General features: G+C 29.7%; 1 protein-coding gene across 2 annotated transcripts in view; it reads left to right on the forward strand.

Annotated features, from left to right (window-relative positions):
* The first annotated feature begins 210 nt into the window (after positions 1–210).
* Positions 211–23312, forward strand: part of LOC132950444 (proteoglycan Cow) — a 41405-nt gene continuing 18303 nt past the window's right edge. The window contains exon 1 of one of the 2 annotated variants that reach the window (XM_061021911.1): positions 211–777. In XM_061021911.1, coding sequence (XP_060877894.1) covers positions 667–777 — 111 coding nt within the window. In that variant the 5' untranslated portion in view covers positions 211–666. The remainder of the gene's footprint in view (positions 778–23312) is intronic. The other variant, XM_061021909.1, reaches the window with a different exon arrangement.

Consider the following 23312-nt stretch of genomic DNA (forward strand, 5'->3'; position numbering starts at 1 on the left):
TCCAGCAGGCTCCTACTGCCTTATCACCGCGCACGACACATTTTTGTAGAATCGATAAACATGCGGCGGGCAACCACGCCAAGACTACGATGACGACGATCCTACGGTAATTTCGTTACGGTCGCAGCGCACGCACTGCAGTTCCCGGTTCGCTCGTCGAGGGACGTTGACTGGCTGGTAGGCAGGCGGTGGCCGGGGGACAGTGTACCGACGATCGTAGCGTTCGTCCGCGCACGATAATATTATTTCGTATTTTCTTCGACCTCGCGCGTTCGCCGCCGCCGCTGCAGTCGATCGCCCCGCGCCGCACGCATTACATTGTGCTGCTCCAGTTGCCCTCTCGCCGAGTGTAAAAGTTCGGACAGTCACGTTTTTTTTTTAAAAAAACAAATTTTCCAAACAATTTGGATTTCGTTTTTATGGTCCTTTGTCCGTCGTTTTCGCCACCGGACGCGTGTAAATGTGAGGGGGGAAAGAGTAAATAAATCAAAAAATAGTAAGCGCTCCGTTTTTTCTGGCGGGTCCTATCCGATTGATTACTCGGTCATTCATTTTTTATTTTATTTGGTTTTTCCGTCCGTGATTCACGGTAAGTAACACACGCGCCCGTCCACGAAGGCGGCGATCGAATAGTATCACTGCTGTCGTTGACCGCCGTCGACGACGATGAACAAGTGGTGGCTGACCACCGGCACAGCCGTGTTGCTGCTGCTCGTCGCCTGCGCAGCTGACGCAAAAAAAAAGTGGAAAGCAGACGAAGATTTTGAATTCGAAGAGGTACGTACCTTGCTTGTTGTTTGTTATTACACGTTATAGTTTTATCAACGATAAAGTTCATACATACACCTTTCCGTATGTACCGTCGTTCGCATAGCGCTACTGAACGTTTTCGTAAACCTAACCGCGAGGTATACCGATATTGCCTACTATTTATAATATTTATCATTGGGATACACCGTGGTACATATTATTTATAGGCATGCCTTTTGGTGTACATCAAAAGTACCAATCGCACATTGTATAATGTACCTACCTCCTATATGATAATATTGTGTGTTTTTATGACGCGTAGTTTTACGGATTTTCGGCGAACCCGGGCCCATTGTGCACGTGTAGACTGTACGGCGACTGCACCGAGTAGGAGGTATAATATAATATAATAGTGTTATATTGCACGCGGCAGATCACACGGTGGTCGAGCGGCGGCGGGTCCAGGTGTTGTCCCGTGTGAGCTGCATCTCTTCTCTTTGTTAGGCGGTGCGCTATTATCATTGTAATACGCCTATACCCGCGCGCGCTTGTGTGTGTATGTGTGTATATTACCTATATATATAATATGTATTATAATACTGTTGAATATTATAATGCGGTACGGACACATCCGTATTTATAACGATAATCCCCGGTCACTATTTAGAAAGCCACACCGCCCGGCGGGGATTAAGTAAGGACGTGTTTGGTATTGGATTTTTTTATTCTTAGAAAAAAACAACAAAGTTTCCTCAATGTCTGTGCCAGGTACTAACTGAGGACGACAATACCGTGCTACTATGCGTCTATGCTCGACCTTGGCCCGAATACGAAATCCTTTTTAACCATTGCCCTTTATTTTTTTTTATCGATACGTCGATAAATCTATAATCTATAATACAGTAATACACAATTATTTTACCCTCTGTATACATACCTTCAAAATGCAATAGGTACCTACTGTCGACAATAAGACTTTTTCAACGTGTGTCTTTTGACTGATTAACATCGTTATGAACAATCAATGTTAAAAACTGTATTTGTAACGGCTAACCTTTATTTTTTTTTAAATCAAAAAAGTGACCGCCTTCTAATTATTAGGTACACTATTTATGATAAAATACATATTTTAAAATACACGTATAACCTATACACTCACTAAACTTACAATATATACGTATTAATAAAAACCGGTTTCGTTCTATTTTGCTGCAAGTCGTAAACTGTTTACGTTATTATATGAGTTAACATGACGTGATTTACTAATTAGAAAATGGCAAATAAATTTATCACGTATATCTAATTATATGCTAAATTCAGTAGTAGTTATATCCCGAGTTATACATTTATATATTATGGTATATATTATTTGTTTACTCAAATACATCGTTTAAAAACAAATTGTGCGGGTGTTGTATAGGTACTGATTGATATGTAATATCGTAATAATATTGTTTTCAATAGTGGGATGGATTTAAAAAAAAAAATTAATATATTTATCTCCTATTAAACTGACATTCAATGATTCTACACACCCATATCCTCCTAACGGAAATATCACGAATTTTTAACGACAGTGTGGGTACAAATCATCGTAAATAGGCAGTGTTATTTATTTTGTGCATTTTTTTAACAATATAATGGTAATTTATTCAAAAACCAATGTCATCAGCAATTATAGGTTATTCTTTAATGTACATTTTGGAAGACATAATGTATTATAATCATTTTCAACAGTGGTATTATAATAATATAGTCATATTGTATTATAATATTATGTACGTTTAAATTAAGTTAAATAAAAGTTATTAGTAGGTATTTAGATACAATTTGGATACTCTTCATAGTTCATATTATCATATACGTACCCCAATAATTTGTAATTATTACCAGACAGTTGTATACTTCTATTACCTAGCTATTTTTATAATAATTTAATTCTTATTATGCTATGAATAGCCAAAAAGGAACATTCAGCATAATTTAAAAATCGGGTATCGACGGTTTCGGTGTTCGAACAATTATGTTAATGTTTTATCTCAGAATTTTAATAACCACAACACATTACCAAAATGTCAAAAATAATAATCATTTTGAAAAAGTGTTACATTTAGTTTAACCTTGAATCGGGGTGAAAAACAGTGCTTGGTGTATGCGTGTACATAAGCTATCCGTACCGAAGTATAATTATTATATAGTGGGAGTGAGAAAGAGTGAAGACACTAGGGACTGGTTTTTCGTTAGTAACAGGTTTTCTAGAGACCTCACACACAAGCACTGTGTGTACGTCGTTGTGTACTGTGTAGTGATTGTGTGTGTCAGTGTGCACGCATAGAACGGAACAGGTCATCGCCGCCCCGGGCCATGCTTTATTAGTTCAAATAAAGCTATAAAAGGACGACAAAGACACCGGTCGAAGTCCTTTTGGCAGCTGTAGTAGGTCCTCCGTGCCAACGCATAATATCTGTGGCATACCCTTTTTTTGTCATTATGGTTTAATGTATTGAGTGAAAGACAGATAGAGACAGAAAAGGGTTGATATTATTCATTAACACATACAAGGAAAAAAACATTATCTCAATGTAAATATTCACAGGTAAACCCATGTGATAAATTAAATATTAAAACTATTTATACCGAACGTTTAAATTATTCTTTAACTCGCTCTAACAATCTCATGTAAATTCAGTGTTTGTGATATTTTTGTACTTTCATAATATTGATTATTAAAATGAATATACTAGCTCGTTTGAAATGTGAATTCGTTGATGAAAAGTGAAGGGTAAATAAGTATCGAAAGAATTTCTCAAGCATTATGAGTCAATAGGTAAAAATTAACAGAGATATGTATAGCCTGGTAGCTGTATATATGACTCAATTATACGTATTAAAATAAATAAAATATTTCAAAGAGGATCATCATAATTAAAAATAAATAATCACGACGTACATTCGTACATAATCAAAAAGATAGATACTGCTGCTATTTTTTAGTCAATAAACTACGCATTTTGCACTCGTACATTCTAACATATTTTTTACCCTATCTGACTACCTTGTCTGGGATTTACCCTATAGGTATACGGGTATACAATGTTTTAGTACAAAGTGTTATAAATAAAACCGTTGAATTATAATAATTTTCCATCAAAGTGTTCATGATTAAATGGGCGTGAAAAACATGTGCGTTGACTAGGTGTAGGTAGGTACTTAAAATTCGAGACAAAATGTATGTAACACCCCTTAAGGCAAAGTTCAACTGATATTTTTTACAAAATAATCTTATTGCCTTTTATTTTAACTTACAAATATTTTGATTTCATAAATTATTTATCCCAGATAGAAGTAGATACAATATTATTTCGTTATAAATCTGGTTAAAAACCATTAAAAAAGTTTTACTTAAGAATCTCATTAAACTCTTATTTAATTCTATACTTTGGCCATTTTTAGAGTTATTTCCCTGTTATTTCTTAAACCAAACCTATGTTTGTATTTATAATAGGTAGGTAGTGTTGACGTGTGGTACACTTGTACCACATATTATTCCGTATGCATTATTGAAATTCTAATCAAAGATTTTTGAAAATATTCAAATGCCATTTTATACTTTTTCTCAACCTAATATTTTAATTTTGGTGATGTACCTACCTATTTGTATTTATTTAAATTGAAAAGAAAAATAACATGTATTGTTTTTGTTAGCTTTTAATGTATTTGTATTTTATATTATTTGTAGTATCTGTTTGTCAAACTTATTTATTATTTATATTGAAATAATCACGGAAATAATAGTTCCAATTTAAATGAATTTCTCTTTTTAGTTTTTAATATTTTTTTAAAATTGTAAGTGAGTTACCAATATTTTTAAATGATCTGTTAGGTATAATAATTAGGTTGTAAGTAATGTACCTACATAGGTAAATAATACATTTTTTTTTATTGAACTTAAGCCTGCCGACTATGGCCATTAGCTGTTGTAGGGGTTATGAACTGTGGTAGGGGTAAGGTTGGTACGGTAGGTTGATTTTACGATTGTTTTAACGGTTGTTACGGTAGGTAGCAAACACGTGTATGTGTGGCAAGGTTTTTAACTACTATGAACCCGGGTGGTCACCCATCCGGAAGCTAGTAGCTGTGGCTGTTACTTACTCCCAGTCGCATTCCGCGACTGGTAGCAGCCAACACGCCACGCCAAGCCACAAATATTACATTTGTACAACAGTAATTTTGGTGAAACTATATACTAATATAGTGTTATTTATACATTTAGCCCATTTAGGTAGGTAAAATTTACCTAAATCAAAACAAATTATTTTACCAATCAAAATGTTGAAATTGTGTAATTTTTTGGATAATAATACGATATGACTATTTTTGAAAGTTCTGTAAATACCAGTCTTGTTACCACCTCACCTATCCACTCTTAGAATATTACATGCAAATGTTTTTCCTTCTTTATATATTATACAATATATATAATAAAATATTACCTATATATCCTAGAATTTATGCTGTGCAAGTGTCACATTACACTGTTGCAGTATTACACTAGAAATAGGAACAGTGATGTATATACATATTATACCTCTTTTAAATTTACCAATTTTATCGGTACAATACAAACCGTAATAGTATCAAAAGCTCATTTGTTATATATAATAGCTGTTACTGTTAATTATAAAACTGTTAGGAATGTCACTTGTCAGCATGGGCGGATATTTGGTCACATCCGTGGGGGTTTAACATTTTTGTCTTATCCATTAGCGTAAATATACATTTTTAAATGCTTCAATCTAGGTACTATCTAGTGGTTACTCAGTACTCCTACTTTATTCTTGCAGAGGCTTTAAGTATATATAGGTATATTAAAATACACAATTTATTTTGACATCTAGTGTGGTTTGTTACATTCAGGGGGCTTAACCCCCCCCCCCCCCCCAAGCCCTTCCCCCAATATCCGCCTATGCTTGTCAGAACTATTAAAGGTTTTTTAATTTTTTATTGTTAAGTTCAATTGATCATTCGTTTAGAAAAATGTTCTGCCACGAACAATGTTTCCCCGAATAATCGATCACTGTATAATATAGACAAGCGGGCATTTATTAACTTCGGTTTTTTGTTGGCGTTAAAATCTAAGGGGATCGAAAAATCGTATAAAAAAAGTAATGGTAGGTAGCAGAAACAATGGTCATTATTGTCCTAATTCAAGAGAAAACAGTTAGGTTTATCGGCACGGAGACGGAAAGGAAATTGGCTGAACCGGAGATTTGTCAGCGTCAACTGAAATGAAATGATAGAAGCCTTCAAGCTATTGCCTTGTTATTATTGTCCTACAATTCAGAAAATGGAATGTTCTGACTGAGCGTAAATAAAAGTATCTTATAATTCTTTTCGTGGAAACTTTGAGACACCCTCGTGTCGTTTTACTCCAAATAATCGTGGTACTTTTGCATAATAAAATTGAATGTTTTTTTTTCAAAATTACCCTTCAGATTTAAATTGAATAAGCATCAGTTAAAAAAGTCGTTCTGCTTTACAGTAGATTTTGAGTGAACTACAATCACTGTATCGGATATATTAAATTTGATTTTATCATCATAGCAATCGAAATACGCCCGCGATTCTGACGAAAACTGTGTCAACCTCTATTTCTAAGGTTTATATTACCTATTATTTTTTAAAAAAACCCATCGTACATAATATATTATATCAAAAGTAGGTATTATAATATTATATCATAGTTAGGTTTATTATTGTTATCAACTTATAAGCCAATGTACCGACATAACTTATGCGAATACATGGAATAATATCGTTGTAATAATATAAATACCTTAAAATGAATCTAAATATTTTAAACATCTTCTAGTGTACGTTAAGGGAATAATAACACATGTATCGATGAAAAGTATCAATTACCTACTACGAAATAACTGAAATTGTTAGTTTTTTTAAGGTTAAAATAAATATCCAATTTCGTCAAAAATGTACTTAAATGTAAATTTAAAAAGTCATATTTATATAATTTTGATATTCTTTAATTGGTGAAAGAATAACTTACAGGGATCCTTATATTCAATCTTCAAGTTTTTTGACTAAAAAAATTTATTTTTAACATAAAAATGTAGATTTTATCAAAAACTGATGTTGCGTAAATATTCTGGTTTACATATCCTAAAACATTTTTTAGTTTTTCTCGATTATTTTGAGAAATGAACTGAGAATTTTCTACCCGAAAGTACCAACTAGTTCCGATTTTCTACCAAAAACCACCTTCTATGTAGAAAGTTACTGCATTTTTAAATCTCCAAGACGTGATAACGGACTCAAAAAATAAATAAAAAACATACATAATTGTGAAACCATCATATTCATCCCTCCGCTTAGAATTTAAATTCATAGGTAGGTATATGTTCTTTTTAAATATGTAAATTAGAAAATTTAATGTGGTATTGTCAACGTATACCTCGACGTATACTTGAATATAAATGATTTTAAACATGAAACATTGAATATAGTAAATTGCTATAAATATAATAATAATCACTTATACGCACTTATATAAATATTATGTTTTCTGAATTATAATCGAATTGTTGAATTAAATAATAAATACATTCATCGTTCCACTCAGAATCTAAAATTAATTCACCATCAATACCTATACCTATTTTGATTAGGTATTATAATTTTCTTATAACGAGAGTCCGATCATATATTGGGTGCCTAGTGCCTACATATAATATAATCAGTGATTTGATATCACAAAATATATGTGTGTCCTTACCTATCATATCTTATATAACTGCAGGGGGCTTCTTCCCCACACTCTCTTTATTTGGCATCCCCAAAAAACAACAATCCGTTCAAAAATTATTGAACGTACATTTTCAACCATAGTGCGTATGTTGTGCACTTCGCAGACAATTGAGGTAACAATAATTGCCGTACTGGTATATTTTTCAAATTAATCAATAATACATTATGGTTTTAAATAGTTTAATTAAGTTAGTTGTTTATAATTATAATATACATTCAATTGCTGTGTATCAATTCCTAATTCTAATTATAACAAGAAAAATTAAAAGGATTAAGCCAAGACTAAGCTGACGCCGCAAGTGATTCCCAACATTTCAATAGAATTAACTAAATATTTACATTTAACAATTTTTATTAAACTTAATTTGGTAAACTTTCTAAATGAGAATAACTTTCATTTATAAAATTATCTACTTGTCTTTTAGGATAAAGAAGCTTCTATTTTTTTTTATCGCTCGTGATTCCTGCAGGGTTGTAGATCTATCTAGTATCTACAACCGTGGTTACTTATTTATTGCTTTATACTCAAATATTACATTATTATTATGTATTAACTACACACATTTTGTAATAATAACTTGAAAAAACCCTTAATAAAGTATTGTCCTAGTACCGCCCTAGTTAAAAAAAAGTAAGTATATAATATACGTTTAAATATCTGAACATTTAGTTGAGGTACCATTGAGGTACTGTATAAGTTTGTACCTATTATAAACTTAAAGTTAAATATTTCTAAAATATAGCAAATTATTTATAAAAAAACGTATAAAACTGGTAATAGATATAATTATTTAATACTTTAACTTTTTTTCTGAAGGATATCCATTATTATTTATTAATAATAATAAATTAATTAAAAAAAAAAACACAATATTCACTTGGATTTTACACTGTTTTAAATTCATGTTTAAACATGTTTACAACATTGTGTTCTAAACATAACAACCCTGATTAAAAACATTGCAGGATAGGGATCAGTAATATTAATAATGAAAATTTATACCTATGTTTTTCAATAAGTACTTCATTAATGAGATGACATTGACCGTGATTGAAATGAAGGTTGATGTGGGGTGTTGTTTATTACTGAATGGTTTTCATGGTCTTTTTCTGACACAGTATATATTTTATTACTATTACTATTGTCAGCATGCCAAACACGAACATTTTTCTTCATATGGATTATTTGACGTGACATAAATTCTCGTTTTTACTTGTTGTTTGGACTAGGAAAACAAATAATAAAACACTTATTATGCATAGTAAAAATTAAATTATGCTCAACTCCAGACATTATGGTTTATTGATAAATTTCCTAGATCGCTAATTTATTCAGAGTGTGCCAGCACTATATAGGGTCCTTTTTGATTTTTTTTCCATGAGTTATATCAATAAATTGATAAATTTATTTTTTATACCTATCTATTAACAAAGAAATTAATTATAATAAGTTTATTATACTGATAAGTTATGTAACGAATGGAACGCCAGTTTGGTATTATGAGTTTTAAATGGGATGGAAGTAATGGTCTGATACTCTGATCATGTATAAAAGTAAAAGGCGAGGTAAAAGGTTATGCGATAGATATAGTACTCGGTATAGTATAAAATGTCTAAATAGTCTTAGTGGAAAACTTTGAAAATCGAACCAATTCGATATAAGAAAAGATGAGGAGGATTTAGTTTCTTGGCTAACTTTCAAAAACAGCGGAATTGGACTCATTATTTATATCCTCCGTTTTTCTTTTACCAGATAAATGGCATATTATATTAAACTACTGCAGTAAATCAACGTTTCAAACCGCTTATTTTTTGTTCCAAACTGAAATAGTAAATGCTAATCAATAATGATAAAATATTTAAAATATTAATGAAATCGATTTTAATCTTTGACATTTGTAAATAAGTAGTAAAAATCTCCGAGTAATATCCGAGGTAGTATCACTAATATCTAACTATTAAACTTAAAACTCCAAAGAAAGGAGTTAAATATATTATATTGTAAGACGTAGGTTTCTTTCTCTATTATAATACCTATTGATTTGTGTATCTTAAAATACAATAATAAACAATACACTGTGTCTGGCCTTTACCCTGGATGATTATATATAAAAAAAAATAGTAATTATTACTTGATAATAAATTGTCTATTGACATAATATAGAAGAATCGTCTAGTACCTAAACACGGGTATTAAATACAAAATATTATGAAATATGTATCAATTTATAAGATCTTTTCTTGAAATATATTATCTATTATAAGTATTATACAAATATAATACACTACCACTTTTTAACGTTTAAGCAAATTCTTGAATCTTGATTCATTTTTACACATTTGTATCTGGTTGTCTCCTCCTCCCAAATGTTTTGGATGAACTATATTTGTTCACCATCAATATTACATTCGCTACTTCGCTACTTCATGTGTTATTGAATATTGATTGTATTTTTGAGAAAAGGAGTAGAGATATAATATTTTGGGCAAGAGAATAAAATGTTCCCATTGTAATCGTGTATACACATGTCGATAATAAAATAACATATATGAAAAAGTATCATGACGAATAGTTTTATTTTAAAAAGTTTTCTATTTTAAAAAATTGAAAGCTTTTTACTTCTGGAAGTAAAAGAAGAAAGAATATATGCTATGCCACATGAATTGTATTTCGCGTGTAGACACTGTTTTTATTTTTCCCTAGAGTACTTTTCGACCACTTTTTGAATACACTCTAAGAACATGCGCTATTGTGTTTTTTTATCCTTATATATAATATATTAAGTCGTTATCATCTCTCATGAAATTGAGAAAGAAAAATATAACAATTGGATGATTTGAATGGAAATGAATGAACATCTTTTTTATGCGCTCTCGAATAGTATATTGTTGTTGGCGTATGGCACCCTTTGTATTTTCAGTTTGGTGACCAATAGTGAGCTGAAAATACCAAGGTCAAAACTTGTCTTAATTATTATTTTATTGTTTTTGCCAATATTCCCGGCGATCAAATACGTGCTATAACTTAGGAATTACTATAAACATGAACATTTGATACGGTAAAAACAGTATGGTGATGAGGTAAGATATTTTATTTTGTTATGGATCCGTGCTCGTTGGTTGTTCCCGAGGTTGTTCCTTGTAGCCGTGCACTGTGGGTGTCTAATAACATATTTTAATACTTTATATACGATCAGACGTACTGAAGCTGCATGTGGTTTGGTATATACTAATATAATATACTATACACCCATTATATACCTAAATGTATTGTTATCGTAGAAGATTATGTATTATATCGCGGACTATAGCTTAATTAGGGAAAAAAGTAAAGTTCATCATCATGATTTTTTAAGATTATTTTTTTAATTATCTATCCGTTATGTTTATTCTCCTGTACTTATACACAGTGCATACGCCATAAAAAGCCCATTTAACTCAATTATTAACTATGAATTTTACAAAAATTATGTAACAATAAAAATGAAATAACGATTTGCTGTAGTTTTACGTTAAAAATATAATTCCAAAATTTAATAATTCCTATGGTGGTTATTTGTAAAATGTATATTTTCAGTACAGGTACAAGTGGTTATATATATATAACTACTTGTACCTATAGGTGTTTTATAAAATAAAAATCAGTTGATTATCTGAATTTAATCGTTCTATAATTATTACAAATTACAATCAACCCTAAAATATTTCAGTGTTAATACTTAATATTAATGATTTACGGCAAATTAAGTTAAAGTAAGTCCAAAAATCTTTTTATTATAATATCGCCTGTTAAAATATTTTTTTTAAATACTCGACACAATGATTAAAAAAGTATTGCAATATCAACTAACCAATACCAACCTAATCAACTACTTGATACTTTTCAGAAGAGTATCGGGATGTATAATAAGTATATGATTATGTACGGTTATTTTATTCGATACTGGTCATCTCTACAAATTGTAGTTATATTCATCCATTTAATGGCTCTTTAAAACTGAACTGTATTTTTTATTTGACGAATTGATGAATATTATAAATTAATTTAATTTGAGAATTGCATAGGTAATAACCTATTCCGTTCAATAAAGTCAGAATCAGCTTTTAGGAAATTCTGTGTCATTTCTTCTGATCACCATCTCTAATGAAAAGCAAATAATCGATACAACTTACAAAACCGTTATAATCCGGCTTTATTTACTCAGAATGGAAAACGCGAGTTATCTGTATACATAACGTGTACGTTTATAATGAACGATGGTATTTATCTTAGTAATTTGCTCAAACGAAGAAAACTCGAATAAACAGCTGAGTATAATTTTTCAGGATATGTTGTGTGATGTTCTGGAGTGTTTTTTTTTGCTAATAAACGTTTATTAACGTGTTCATCTAATAATTCAAGTGAATTATAAATATTGACATCTTAAAGCAAACACTGTGTAGTTACATTTCCTTATATTACGCTATAACATACACGTTAAATAGCAATGGGTAGGTAATGCATAATTTATACATGTTAAATGTTCAAAATGTAACTTATTTTCTTATCAATAATTGTCTTCTATCCCTCAGTTCTAGTTAATCGTTGGCTGTCACCCAAGTCGTTGAACCTGCCTTCCTACTGACCATAGGTTTACCATAAAAACTATTTTACGTTATTTAGTACATATTACATTTTTATTTTTCAATGAAATTACAAATTTTAAATAATTAAAGGTATTTCATATTTACTTATTACGTTCACGATGACCTTATCTCATTTAATTTGTTTTAATTTATTTCGTTAAATTTAATTTAATTCACGAATTTAATGAATCGCTAATTTATTAATCGTTGAAATGTTTCTCGAAATGTTTTAACAATAAAATATCTTACTAAAAGTATAAATGTATTGACATTTTGTAATGCATTACTTTTTATTTTTATTAAATACTCATTGTATACGTAAATAATCCCCATCGTTGTGATTTAAAAATACAAGTTTGAATTTATTGAAGGAATCTATTAAATAGGTACAATTGACATAAATGTATCAAAGTATTAAACCACTCTTCTTCTCATCAAATAATTTTTATTTATTTTGATGTTCAGAACGATCAAATTATAAAGCTCTTCAAACAGTTGATGCTAGGTACTAGAATTTACTAAAGGTAAACAAATTTCATTTGTAAGTAAACATTACTAATAATGACTACTTAACCATGAATTGAAGTATTTTATAATAATCAATTGTTGTTTTAAAATATTGATTTTGTCCCTTTACTAAAATATATGAATAGAACAAAATGCTTGGTTACATAACCGTGTATCTACCTGAATTTGACACTTTGAATAAGTGTTTCTTAAATCATATTTAAAGGAAATATGTCTGTACTAGGTAGGTATGTAGTCAACTTTATATGATTATATTTAGTCTTTTGACTAAGCACCTAATAATATATGTGTAATATGCTAAACATTAAATATAACATAATTACACATTTATGTGATAATTTAGATAAATAAAAAAAAAATGTTAAATATTTTATTAGGAATAGTGTTATATTTACCCGTATTACCCGTTCTTGCCCACCGCGCCGCCCGGTGGTGAATAAAATAAAATTTAACTTAACCACCTGCTGTGGATTATATAGGTAGTAATTTTTTTTCTTGCGTGTAACTATAATTTCTAGCAGAAATAAACTAATATGCGGTTATAACTTTAATATTATTATTAGGTAGCGGATAAGCTACCCTAAAATTACAAGTTCAATCTATTATATCTTAACTTTTCTTGAATCTTTAAAATCAATAGTGTTTTTTGATTCAATAAAAGCCCGAATAAAATTATGATTTTCAACTTTTACCGGGGCTTTTACCGAGTGCAAACAGTAAATCCTTGCATTAATACTAATAATTTAATTTACGGTAACATATTATAAATATATAGCATATATATATATATAGAATACAGATGACAATAGGATATTTTATTATATATTTATATTTCTATAAGAAATTTTTTTTTTAATTAGTACCTATTACCATTGATTATAATTTATAAATACTAGTATTTATAATCAGTGCTACCACTGCTACTACGATAGGCTGAACTAATTTTGAGCTAAAACAAAACGCATCATAATAATATGTTATTAGAGTAGTTATTAAAATTTACTAATATTTTTACTATATTACTATTATATAACTAGCTGTTACTAAGTCAATACTAACATACTGTAGAACAATAAGATAAACCGTGATATAAATAGCTAATAAAACTAATTTAAATATTTTGGAAATTGTATTCTGTAAATATTCTTCTTCTTCTTCTTGGGTATTAACGGCCATATCCCGACAAACAACCAAACTTCCAAATCTCTCTGTCCTCTGCTCTTTTTTCCAATCTGGACCACTATTTAGTGATATGTCTCTTTTTACCTCGTCTTCCAATCTTCAACGAGATCGTCCAAGAGGTATTTTCCCTACTGAATTCTCTGCCAATATCATGTGTAATAGTGGGTTCTGCTAATTAATATATCTGCTAATATTTCAATCTTTTTTACCGTGCCTAAAATTGTAAACAACAATTAAAAATAAAAAACTAAAACTATTCAAACATTTCAAATGCTTATGAATATCTTAAAATTATATATTTTAGATTCTGCGAGTGTAACGATAAATGTATTGATTTTACAATGTGTGTTTTTTTAAATTTTTGTGTGTGTACACGATAAGTAGTCGAAATAATGCTTAGATTTTCAACTTCAGTATATCTTGTTCGATGGGAAAGTGAATATTGTTCGTGCATTGAAGGTCAAATTTTAAAAATCCCAATAGTTTTCAAAAGCACCAAGAAAAACAACATAAAAATTAAGGGAATTTTTACGCAAATCGATTTTCCATAAAATCGGTTTTGGTTTTTGGTGTGACTCTAAAACAAATGAACGTGTATACATGAAATTTTCACTGTTTGTTTATATTTGTATTTTCTATACACGATAAAATTTTCAAAATATTTTGATTTGTTTTGAACTGTTTAGGAACATTTTCTGTTTCCAATTTTATTAGTCTTTTTTTTATGAATGTCAATAAAACTTTAGGTAAAAATGCTTGAAAATTTAATTCAAGGCTCCTACTATATTGTTACAATGACATTTGAAAAATATTAAAATTCCTTAGTCACAGTTTTTATTTATAAGCATTTAAAGTTCAAAGTTTCAAGTTTCAACAAAATCACGAAATTTAGCAAATTATGTTGAGTTGAGAATTCCTAAAATTTTTTTTTTAAATCTAAGATTTCAAAATGTAATACAAGATTCCTCATAAGTTTGTCTACTTTTATCAAAAAAAAAAAATGTTTACAAGCAAATCAAATTAAATTTTTATGAGTGTTTGAAATTTATATTTTTACAACATTTGATATTCACTCGATTTCTCATGTAACAATTTTGCTATTTTGTTATTCAAAAACGAATAACTGCAGATACATGAAAATTTTACTGAATGTTTATATTTTCATTTTCTATACACTATAAAACTTCGAAAATATTTTGACTCTTTTTGAGCTGTTTACGGACATTGTCAGTTTTCATTTTTTTCTATAAATATCAATAAAATTTTATTTGTTGGGTAAAAAAGCGTGAAAATTGAATACAAGGCTCCTGATATATTGCTTAAATGGCAGTTGAAAAATATTAAAAATACATAGGCATAATTTTTTTTTATAAGCATTTAAGGTTGGAATTTTGATAAATTTGATAAAAATTTAAAATTTAATATTTATTTTGTAGTTAAAAATTTATAAAATGTTGAACTTTTATAGCTAAGGATTGGAAATTTAAAACAAGGTTCCATGCATGTAAATAGGTTATAATATATAAATTACTTTATTCACAATAATATCATCAAATATACTTATTAATATTATAGGCTGACCGACCGTTTTCGCTCAGAATAGTTTTTCTTATACAATGATATTATATTATTGAAATAAAATTTAACACCATCCATTACAGCGACCCACTTGTAACCTAATGTACACACAGCGACATCCACTTACCCACTTTTTTAAAATTATATTGTGTAGGTACAAAAAATTATAATTTAAATAATTTCAAAATTATGTGTTGATATTTTTTTAAGTACCCAACAAAATAAAAAAATACGTTTGAGCAGAAATTGTTATTTTACGTGTGATATCAAATGTCGTCAAAATCTGGGCTTAAATAAAAAATGTATGTTGCTTTACGGTAAACTTAATATTCCAGTTAAAAAGACTTGGAGAATTTTCAAGTATTAAGTAAATTACGTATTGGAAACATTTTTTATGATTTTATTACTACAAATAATATACGTATTTCGTAATAAATTGATCTTTAATTTCTTGTAAAAAAATATTTTCGATATTTTTTAATAGCGGTAAGAAAACTCTTGTATTAATTATTTAAGCTTTTTACTTAAAAACAAATAGTAAAAACTGTATTATACACTAATAAAAAACTTAAGTAAGTTTAAAACATTACTAATCGTACAAATACAGCCAAAATATTTTGAGTATTGTTTTATGTTTTGATGACTTGTAATATGCTTAGGAAAATATGGTTATAATTAATATTTTGTGTAAATGTCAAGTCACTGCAGTTATTTAACAATAATACATTTTGTCAAAAACGGGTTTCGTGTAAATACACCCGGTTTTTGTTTTTATTTTTTTCGATAATTTACAAATTAACTGCAAATTTTAACTTTTGACTTCCTTAAGTGCCTACTAAATCCAATGTGCTACCAGAAACCACCTTCAAAGTAGAAGATTGAAGCATATTTACTAAAAAACTGCGATGACACACAAAAAAAATACCACATTATTTAACTCCAATACATTCACCGCTTCATTCAGAATCTAAAATACGTTTTTTTTTTTATATTAGGTAATATTTTTTTTTTTTTATTTTTTTTTTTTATAGAACCATCAGCATAAACTATTACAGTTCGACAATTACATAAAGGTAATATTATTATTTTGAACTGAAAATGAAATTAGTTTTGTAAGTTGTAATGGCGTTTCTTTATAATATTAGTAAAATTTGTGGCCTCTAAATTATTATTTATATTATAGGGATGTACCTTGATTAGGTTTATTCTAATCTTTTAAACCAAATTTTATACAGGCGTTTACTTCAATCTTTCTTGGACTTGCACAGTTTTCACGAATCAAGATTCTTTTTATTAGTTGAAACCAGAGTTATTCTATATTATTAGTGTATGCGTTTTGTTTATTATTACTTATTAGTTATTAGTGTTATTACTAATAAGTTATTAGTCACGTATTAGTATTAGTTACACTTGTTTCATAATAATTGTATTATGTGTATTTGTTTAAGAACATTAGCTGTGTTTTCTCGTTGGTTGTTTAAAATATTTAAATTTTTTAAGCGACTTATGTTTTATGAATATATAAAATATTAATGTAATAATTCCCATGACTAAGTTAAAAATAAAAATATTATAAAAGTAAACGAGAGAACACAGATTTAATGTTCTTATCTTTAAGTTTGGTAGTTGGTCAATTCACTTATTCAATTATTAAAGGTTATACTACACAAAATTGGAATTGATTAACTCAAATATGCTATGTTGTACGTTTGTATGACGGATACTACACAATATGCAGGTGTGACGTCCTCCTAAAGTGCTATATAGTATATTATATACTAATACCATTGTTCAGAGTGATACTGTCAAGCGTACTATAGGATCGTTGCAAAATCGGCTGACGTGTATAAGGAGATTCGAAGCGGTGGATGGCGTCCATCCGCCGGATTATCTTTGCGAGTGTACACAGCTAATGAAATGCACCTAAAAATATATTATTATTATTATTATACTGGTAATGATAATAGATAATAATAATAACGAACCCTCGTTGGTCGCTCGAGGACATAATATTATAACCACCAGCCCCCACCCCCCGCTCATAAGTCATATTCAATCGAACCAGCTTGCGACGCAGAGGTGGAGAAGTGGCGCCACTGTTGTAACGGTCGGTCGGTGGCGATTTTTGAACGACTCGACGGCGGCAAGACGAAGCTATAGTCTTCGGCGACGACTGCGATATGTGACGCGTATAATATACGTAGCTAGAAGCGTTTAATGCGAGGGCAGTGGCGACGGCGGAAAGGAAAATATTATTATACAGAGAAAAGAAAGAATAAAAAAACGATATTCCGAACGAAGAGAAGAGGACGGTCTTTGGATTTATTACACACATTTAAACGTCGGCGGTCGTCCCGTCGTCGATGTCGGTCTATTGGAGACGACGCGCGAGTACGACGGTCGGTCGGCAGGCAGTGGCGGCAGTGGCTTCAGGTCGCGCGCGTGCGCGTGTGTGGCTGTGTGTGCATTATAAACGTCGGGCGCCGCTGTTGTGTGTGCCGCCGTCGTAGCGTGTGTATACGGCGTGCGGCGCCTGTTCGCTGTCTCTCTGTTCCCCTGTCGTAACGTCGTCGTCGTCTCGGTTAGGATTGTGTATGTACATAAGCGTCTATCCTTCCTCTCGCCTCAACCCGCACCGTCTTACCTCTGCCGCCACCGTCGCGATCGTTTACTCCCTATCGTCGTCGTCGTCAACCCTCGCCAGGAGTCTCGACTCACCCCTCGTCACGACTCACCCCCGTCACGTACAGACCCGCCGCTACCTTATAATATTTTAACCTTCGTGATCCCGTTCACGCGATACGACGCGACGACACCCGCCGAACGTTGAGTAATAATAATACATTATAATATTATTATTATTATTGTTGTTGGGCGTATTGTTATTATTGTACTTATTAGGGTTTGACACCGTGTCTCGTGTTATTTTCGCGGAAGTGGTAGGTACGCGTGATGTGCACTTAAGCGGCTGCGGCGGTGTCCTCACTCGACGTACACGCCTTTTTCAGACGATCCCGCTGCACGATCAGCTCAAAGCACAGTTTTTTTTTTAATCGTTTCCGCGTTTTTGTCCAACGCTTTATCCTAGTGTTCCATAGGTATGGTGAGCTACGCCAGTAATCTTGAATAATGTTTAAAAGTAAAATGGGGTACCTAAGAAGAGTTAAAAAAATCACCGTGTCATTGAACAAAAATATCTATACGTTCTCATATATATATATGCACACTGGTGTAATATTGTATTGTTATAATGATCATAAAAAAAACCGGTATATAGGTAAAGTAGGTAGATAGTCTTAGTTAGGTTACGTAGATGTAGAATATTATTATTGTATATTAGATCTTTAATGTTTGAACAATTTAATATAATGTCTATATACGCATTGCTTATGAATAAGCAGAGTATAATAATTAATAAGTGTAAACTCAGTCATATGTAATACATTTTACCTTAAATTTAATATAAGTTAGTCAAACTATCAGTTAATGTTTTATTTAATTCAGCGATTGTGTGGATATAATATCCTATATTGATTATTCAATTAAAATATTATAATATATAGTTTTTGATTTCTGTTCACATACCTAATTTTATGCGTGCTTCTAAAATTGACAATAATTACTTGTGCTTTATAATATTGAAAAATGTAATTCAAGTAGGTATTTTAACATGATTAGGTAATTAAATTAATTATCCAACAAAGGTTAAGTACCTATTTAATGAATAAAACAAAAATAATGTAGGTAAATTTAAAACATTTTTAATTTATTATAGTAGGTATTATTATGATTTTTAATTATGATATGGCTTGGAAATATGAATTACCTACATCCGAAACTCTGATGGTGAATATTAATTTCATTTCGAATAACTGCAGTGAATGGTATACATAAAATAAATATATTCAAATGCATTTTAAGTTTAAACCAATACAATTTTGTACAAGTTCTTTAAAATATTTAGTACTTAACTTAAAGTCGGGTGTAAAATGAGGTTTCAAATAAAATATATGTAGGAGTCAATTTCTTTTAAAACTTTCAGACAAGTCACAGTATTATAAGTTAAGTTATAATTATAAATTATTTCGACAATTGTGTGTATAAAACTAAAACTTTTGTTTGTAAAATGTTTATACTTTTGAAATTGTAAAAAGTAATTTGAACTTTTAAGACTAACAAAAAGTTTGCAAATTTGTAAATCATCTCAAATAAAGTTAAGAGTACGAACCTATAAAACTAAAACGACTCAATGCTGATAATATATTTATAGTTAATACTTAATTACGGTATTCATATTTAAAATTTTCGATTTTCTTGAATAAATATACAGTGGACAATATTGTTAACTCTTAAATACATATATCAAGAACTAACTTTAATGTAAAATATATGGAATTACAATGTAAATTAGAAATAATGGCCTAGTAGCCAATAAAATTAGGATCAAGAAAAAAAAATTAGTATTGTAATATAATATACAAATTAGATTAATGTTAACATAATATAACGTAAACCAATAATCATAAACCATTATAATATCGATCTTATGGGGTTTAGCCACTTAAACCTAGTTAACGTCTTTAGTTTTTTAAGAATATATTATTTATGTGATATGTATAATATATTATATAATATATTTTAATGTGTAAAAATGTCATAATTACAAATTTAGTAATGAATAAAACTTTGAATCTTTACTATTATTTTCATTTTTTAAACACGTGATAAAAATACGAATAATTATCTCGACATTTTTGTATTTTATTAGGTAACATAATACATTATATTATAAAAGCTACAATATTTAAATATTTTAGTTTGATAATTCGTATGATAGATTTATCGTGTGCGTCTAATATTGAAAAATTATAAGTTATAAGTTATAACATTTATTAAACATTTTAATGTTTATATTATTATTTATTAACATTCAAAAAATTTAGAATGATGTTATTTTCATTAAGTATAGATACTAACATTTATAATGAGTCATTACTGATGACTAGGGTTTGGATTTATAAGTAAATAAATGTTTTTTTTTTTTTAAAGTACAACTAACCTGCAACTTTGATTAGTGTAAAATCCGTTTCAAAAGATTCTTAAGAAAATTAACTTACTCTCATTTTATATACAAAAATAGGTATTTTCCGTAATAATTTCAAATTAAACTAATACATTTTCATATATAGTTTCATCTTAAAATCTTAAATACGATCTTATGTCTTATGTTGAAATCTGAAGTGGCCATTAATGTATTTTACATGAAACCTGACATGTTTTGCGCATTGCGTTTAATCTCAGAGGTGAAGTGAAACTATAAGAACTACATTTTCTGAAGTAGGTTCTAAACATGTTAATCGCTAAGTAAAAAACATATTTTTGAAAACTCTCAGTCGCGTTGAAAAGTTGAATAAATGTATCCGAATATATTCGGAATAAGTGCAGTGACTTATATATACTATTACGAAAACTTTCAAAAAATAAAAGAGGTCATGTCAACGTCATGGTAGATCTTCCATCATCAGTTTCTAATCAAACAAAGATAATTTAAAAAAATTATTTAATGTATATATTTGCAAACTTTGGATTTTTAAAGGATTAATAAAACAACTAAGAACTCGATGAATTACCTTTTATCAAAATGTTGTTGGATTTTGTTGACGTATAAAGCCTTTTTTATTACATAATATATATTTAAATATTTTGGTTTTTTTAAAACATGAACTCTAGCCCTACTAATGACTAATGGAGTGTTTGAAGTAACTATATATAAATATATAATATATATATATAATATAATATACGATATACTTGTTTTATAAATTGATACTTTAGTCTTCATCTACCCAGTAAAAATAATTTATTTTATTACGTTTTGTAATCCTGAGTACCTAATACGCTTGAGTACCTACATGCTTTTCAGTATTTTTTATCCAAATTATCCGAAACATGTATTAAAAAAAATATATAATAAGTTATAATGCACAGAGAGAAAGAGAGAGAGAAAGAGAGAAAATAAAAAATACCGTCTGCGTCAGTTTGTCGTCTGACTATGTGTGTGATGAACGTGATGCGCGTTTCAATACATTACAATGTATGTACGGTGTACCTATATAACAATTATAAGGTCGTCGTCATATATTATATAATATATATATATATACTTTATTCTTCCAAGTTCTAAAGGAGGTTCGACACGTTTTTATCAGTGGCACCGAGATTTCTCGACCTAATAGGTCGATACATAAAAAAAATGTGTTCAAAAACCCTATGGGAAAAATTGAACATTAATTATTCCACATTTATGATATCGTGTATGCCAGCTGCCAGTTTCAGAGTCTTTACCTGTCATCCTTTTTGTTTGTGCCACATAAATATTATATACGTATTGTTGCTGCGTTCCTTCGCCGCTGTCATATATGTCTCCTCGCGCGCCGTGTACACATCAGTTTTATACTAGGTATATGTCTGTAAATGTATATGTATATAAATTAAAAGCCATGAGGTATACAGTAAACTATATATTATAAAATTATTATCTACACGGGCGTATGGCAGGTCCATTGCACAAGCATTCAATGACCTTGCCAATAAACTCCTGGTATATACCTACTTATAGGCATATTGTGTATTCCTCTGTAAAGATTTCAGTTTTCCTATTTGACTTTCCGGAATGCCCGAATATTTTTCGAAATAAGTCTTCTACATTATTTTTATTTCACTCTTATTGAGCATTGGAAAACGGAATACCTACTTACCTTTAAATGGACTTTTCTGTTTTTGTTTTTTTCTACAGTCTGTATCGATACTCCCTCTCTCTCCCTTAATCTATGTTATATCATATATTATGTCACTCGTATTCAAGCAAAGCTCTGAATTTTCAATTCATCGTATATCGCAAACATATTTTGAAACGAAATCGGTTAACAATAGCCTATTGTTACACAGTTACATCTCTCGAACATTCGACATCGGGTCATTAAAACTGATTCAATTATTTTTTTTAAATATTCGAACATTAAATGCCAATATCTTGTTAATCCTTCACGTGGCGGTGAAGCGTATGATGTATAATTTATAACCACTACAGGCCACATGCCCACATACAGTTTTGCCTGGGTGCAGAAATATACAGTATAATGTCACAAAAGTACCACATCACCCTTAGTATCGCCTTGCAAAATCAATGTATATAATACAGTATTTTTTACCGTAATAAGCATGGAAATTCTAGTTTAATGGCCTAAAATTACATTTTTTTAAAAAAGTAAAACTGGTTAAGATTTTTAAATTTTCAAGATAGCCATTACTTGTATCATATAATATTTTAAAACAGTTTAAAAAAAAATTGAGTGCAAATTGACCATGTTTGAAGCAAATGTTGACGTCGTTCAATTAATAAGAACCTAATTATATGTTAGCAGAACACGAATCGCATGATTTAATTAACCCCGATTGGAACGTGGATTTTCTTATGACAATCTGTAAGTATTTAATTATTAGTTGATCTTTGCAAAATTGTATTAATGTTAATATATAACTAGAGGATAACGCAATTTTATCTGTTTCCAAAATTCGAGTTTCTATAATCTTTTGATGTAATACATTGTACGATGGTTCTTGACGAACTGGATACCCAACTCCTAACCTAACCATGTCGATTATGTAATCATGTGCTGAGGACGTTTAAATCATTTTTTAAATGTAAAACAAAATAGGTACAAAGTAGATTTCAATAAAAAATCCGGGAGATCGATTAAATCATGTGATTTGTGTTTTGCTAACATATAACTATTATTCTTACGAAGTCAACATTCAACAACTTT

Source organism: Metopolophium dirhodum, chromosome 8 (assembly GCF_019925205.1).
Source record: "Metopolophium dirhodum isolate CAU chromosome 8, ASM1992520v1, whole genome shotgun sequence".
NCBI classification, from domain to species: domain Eukaryota; kingdom Metazoa; phylum Arthropoda; class Insecta; order Hemiptera; family Aphididae; genus Metopolophium; species Metopolophium dirhodum.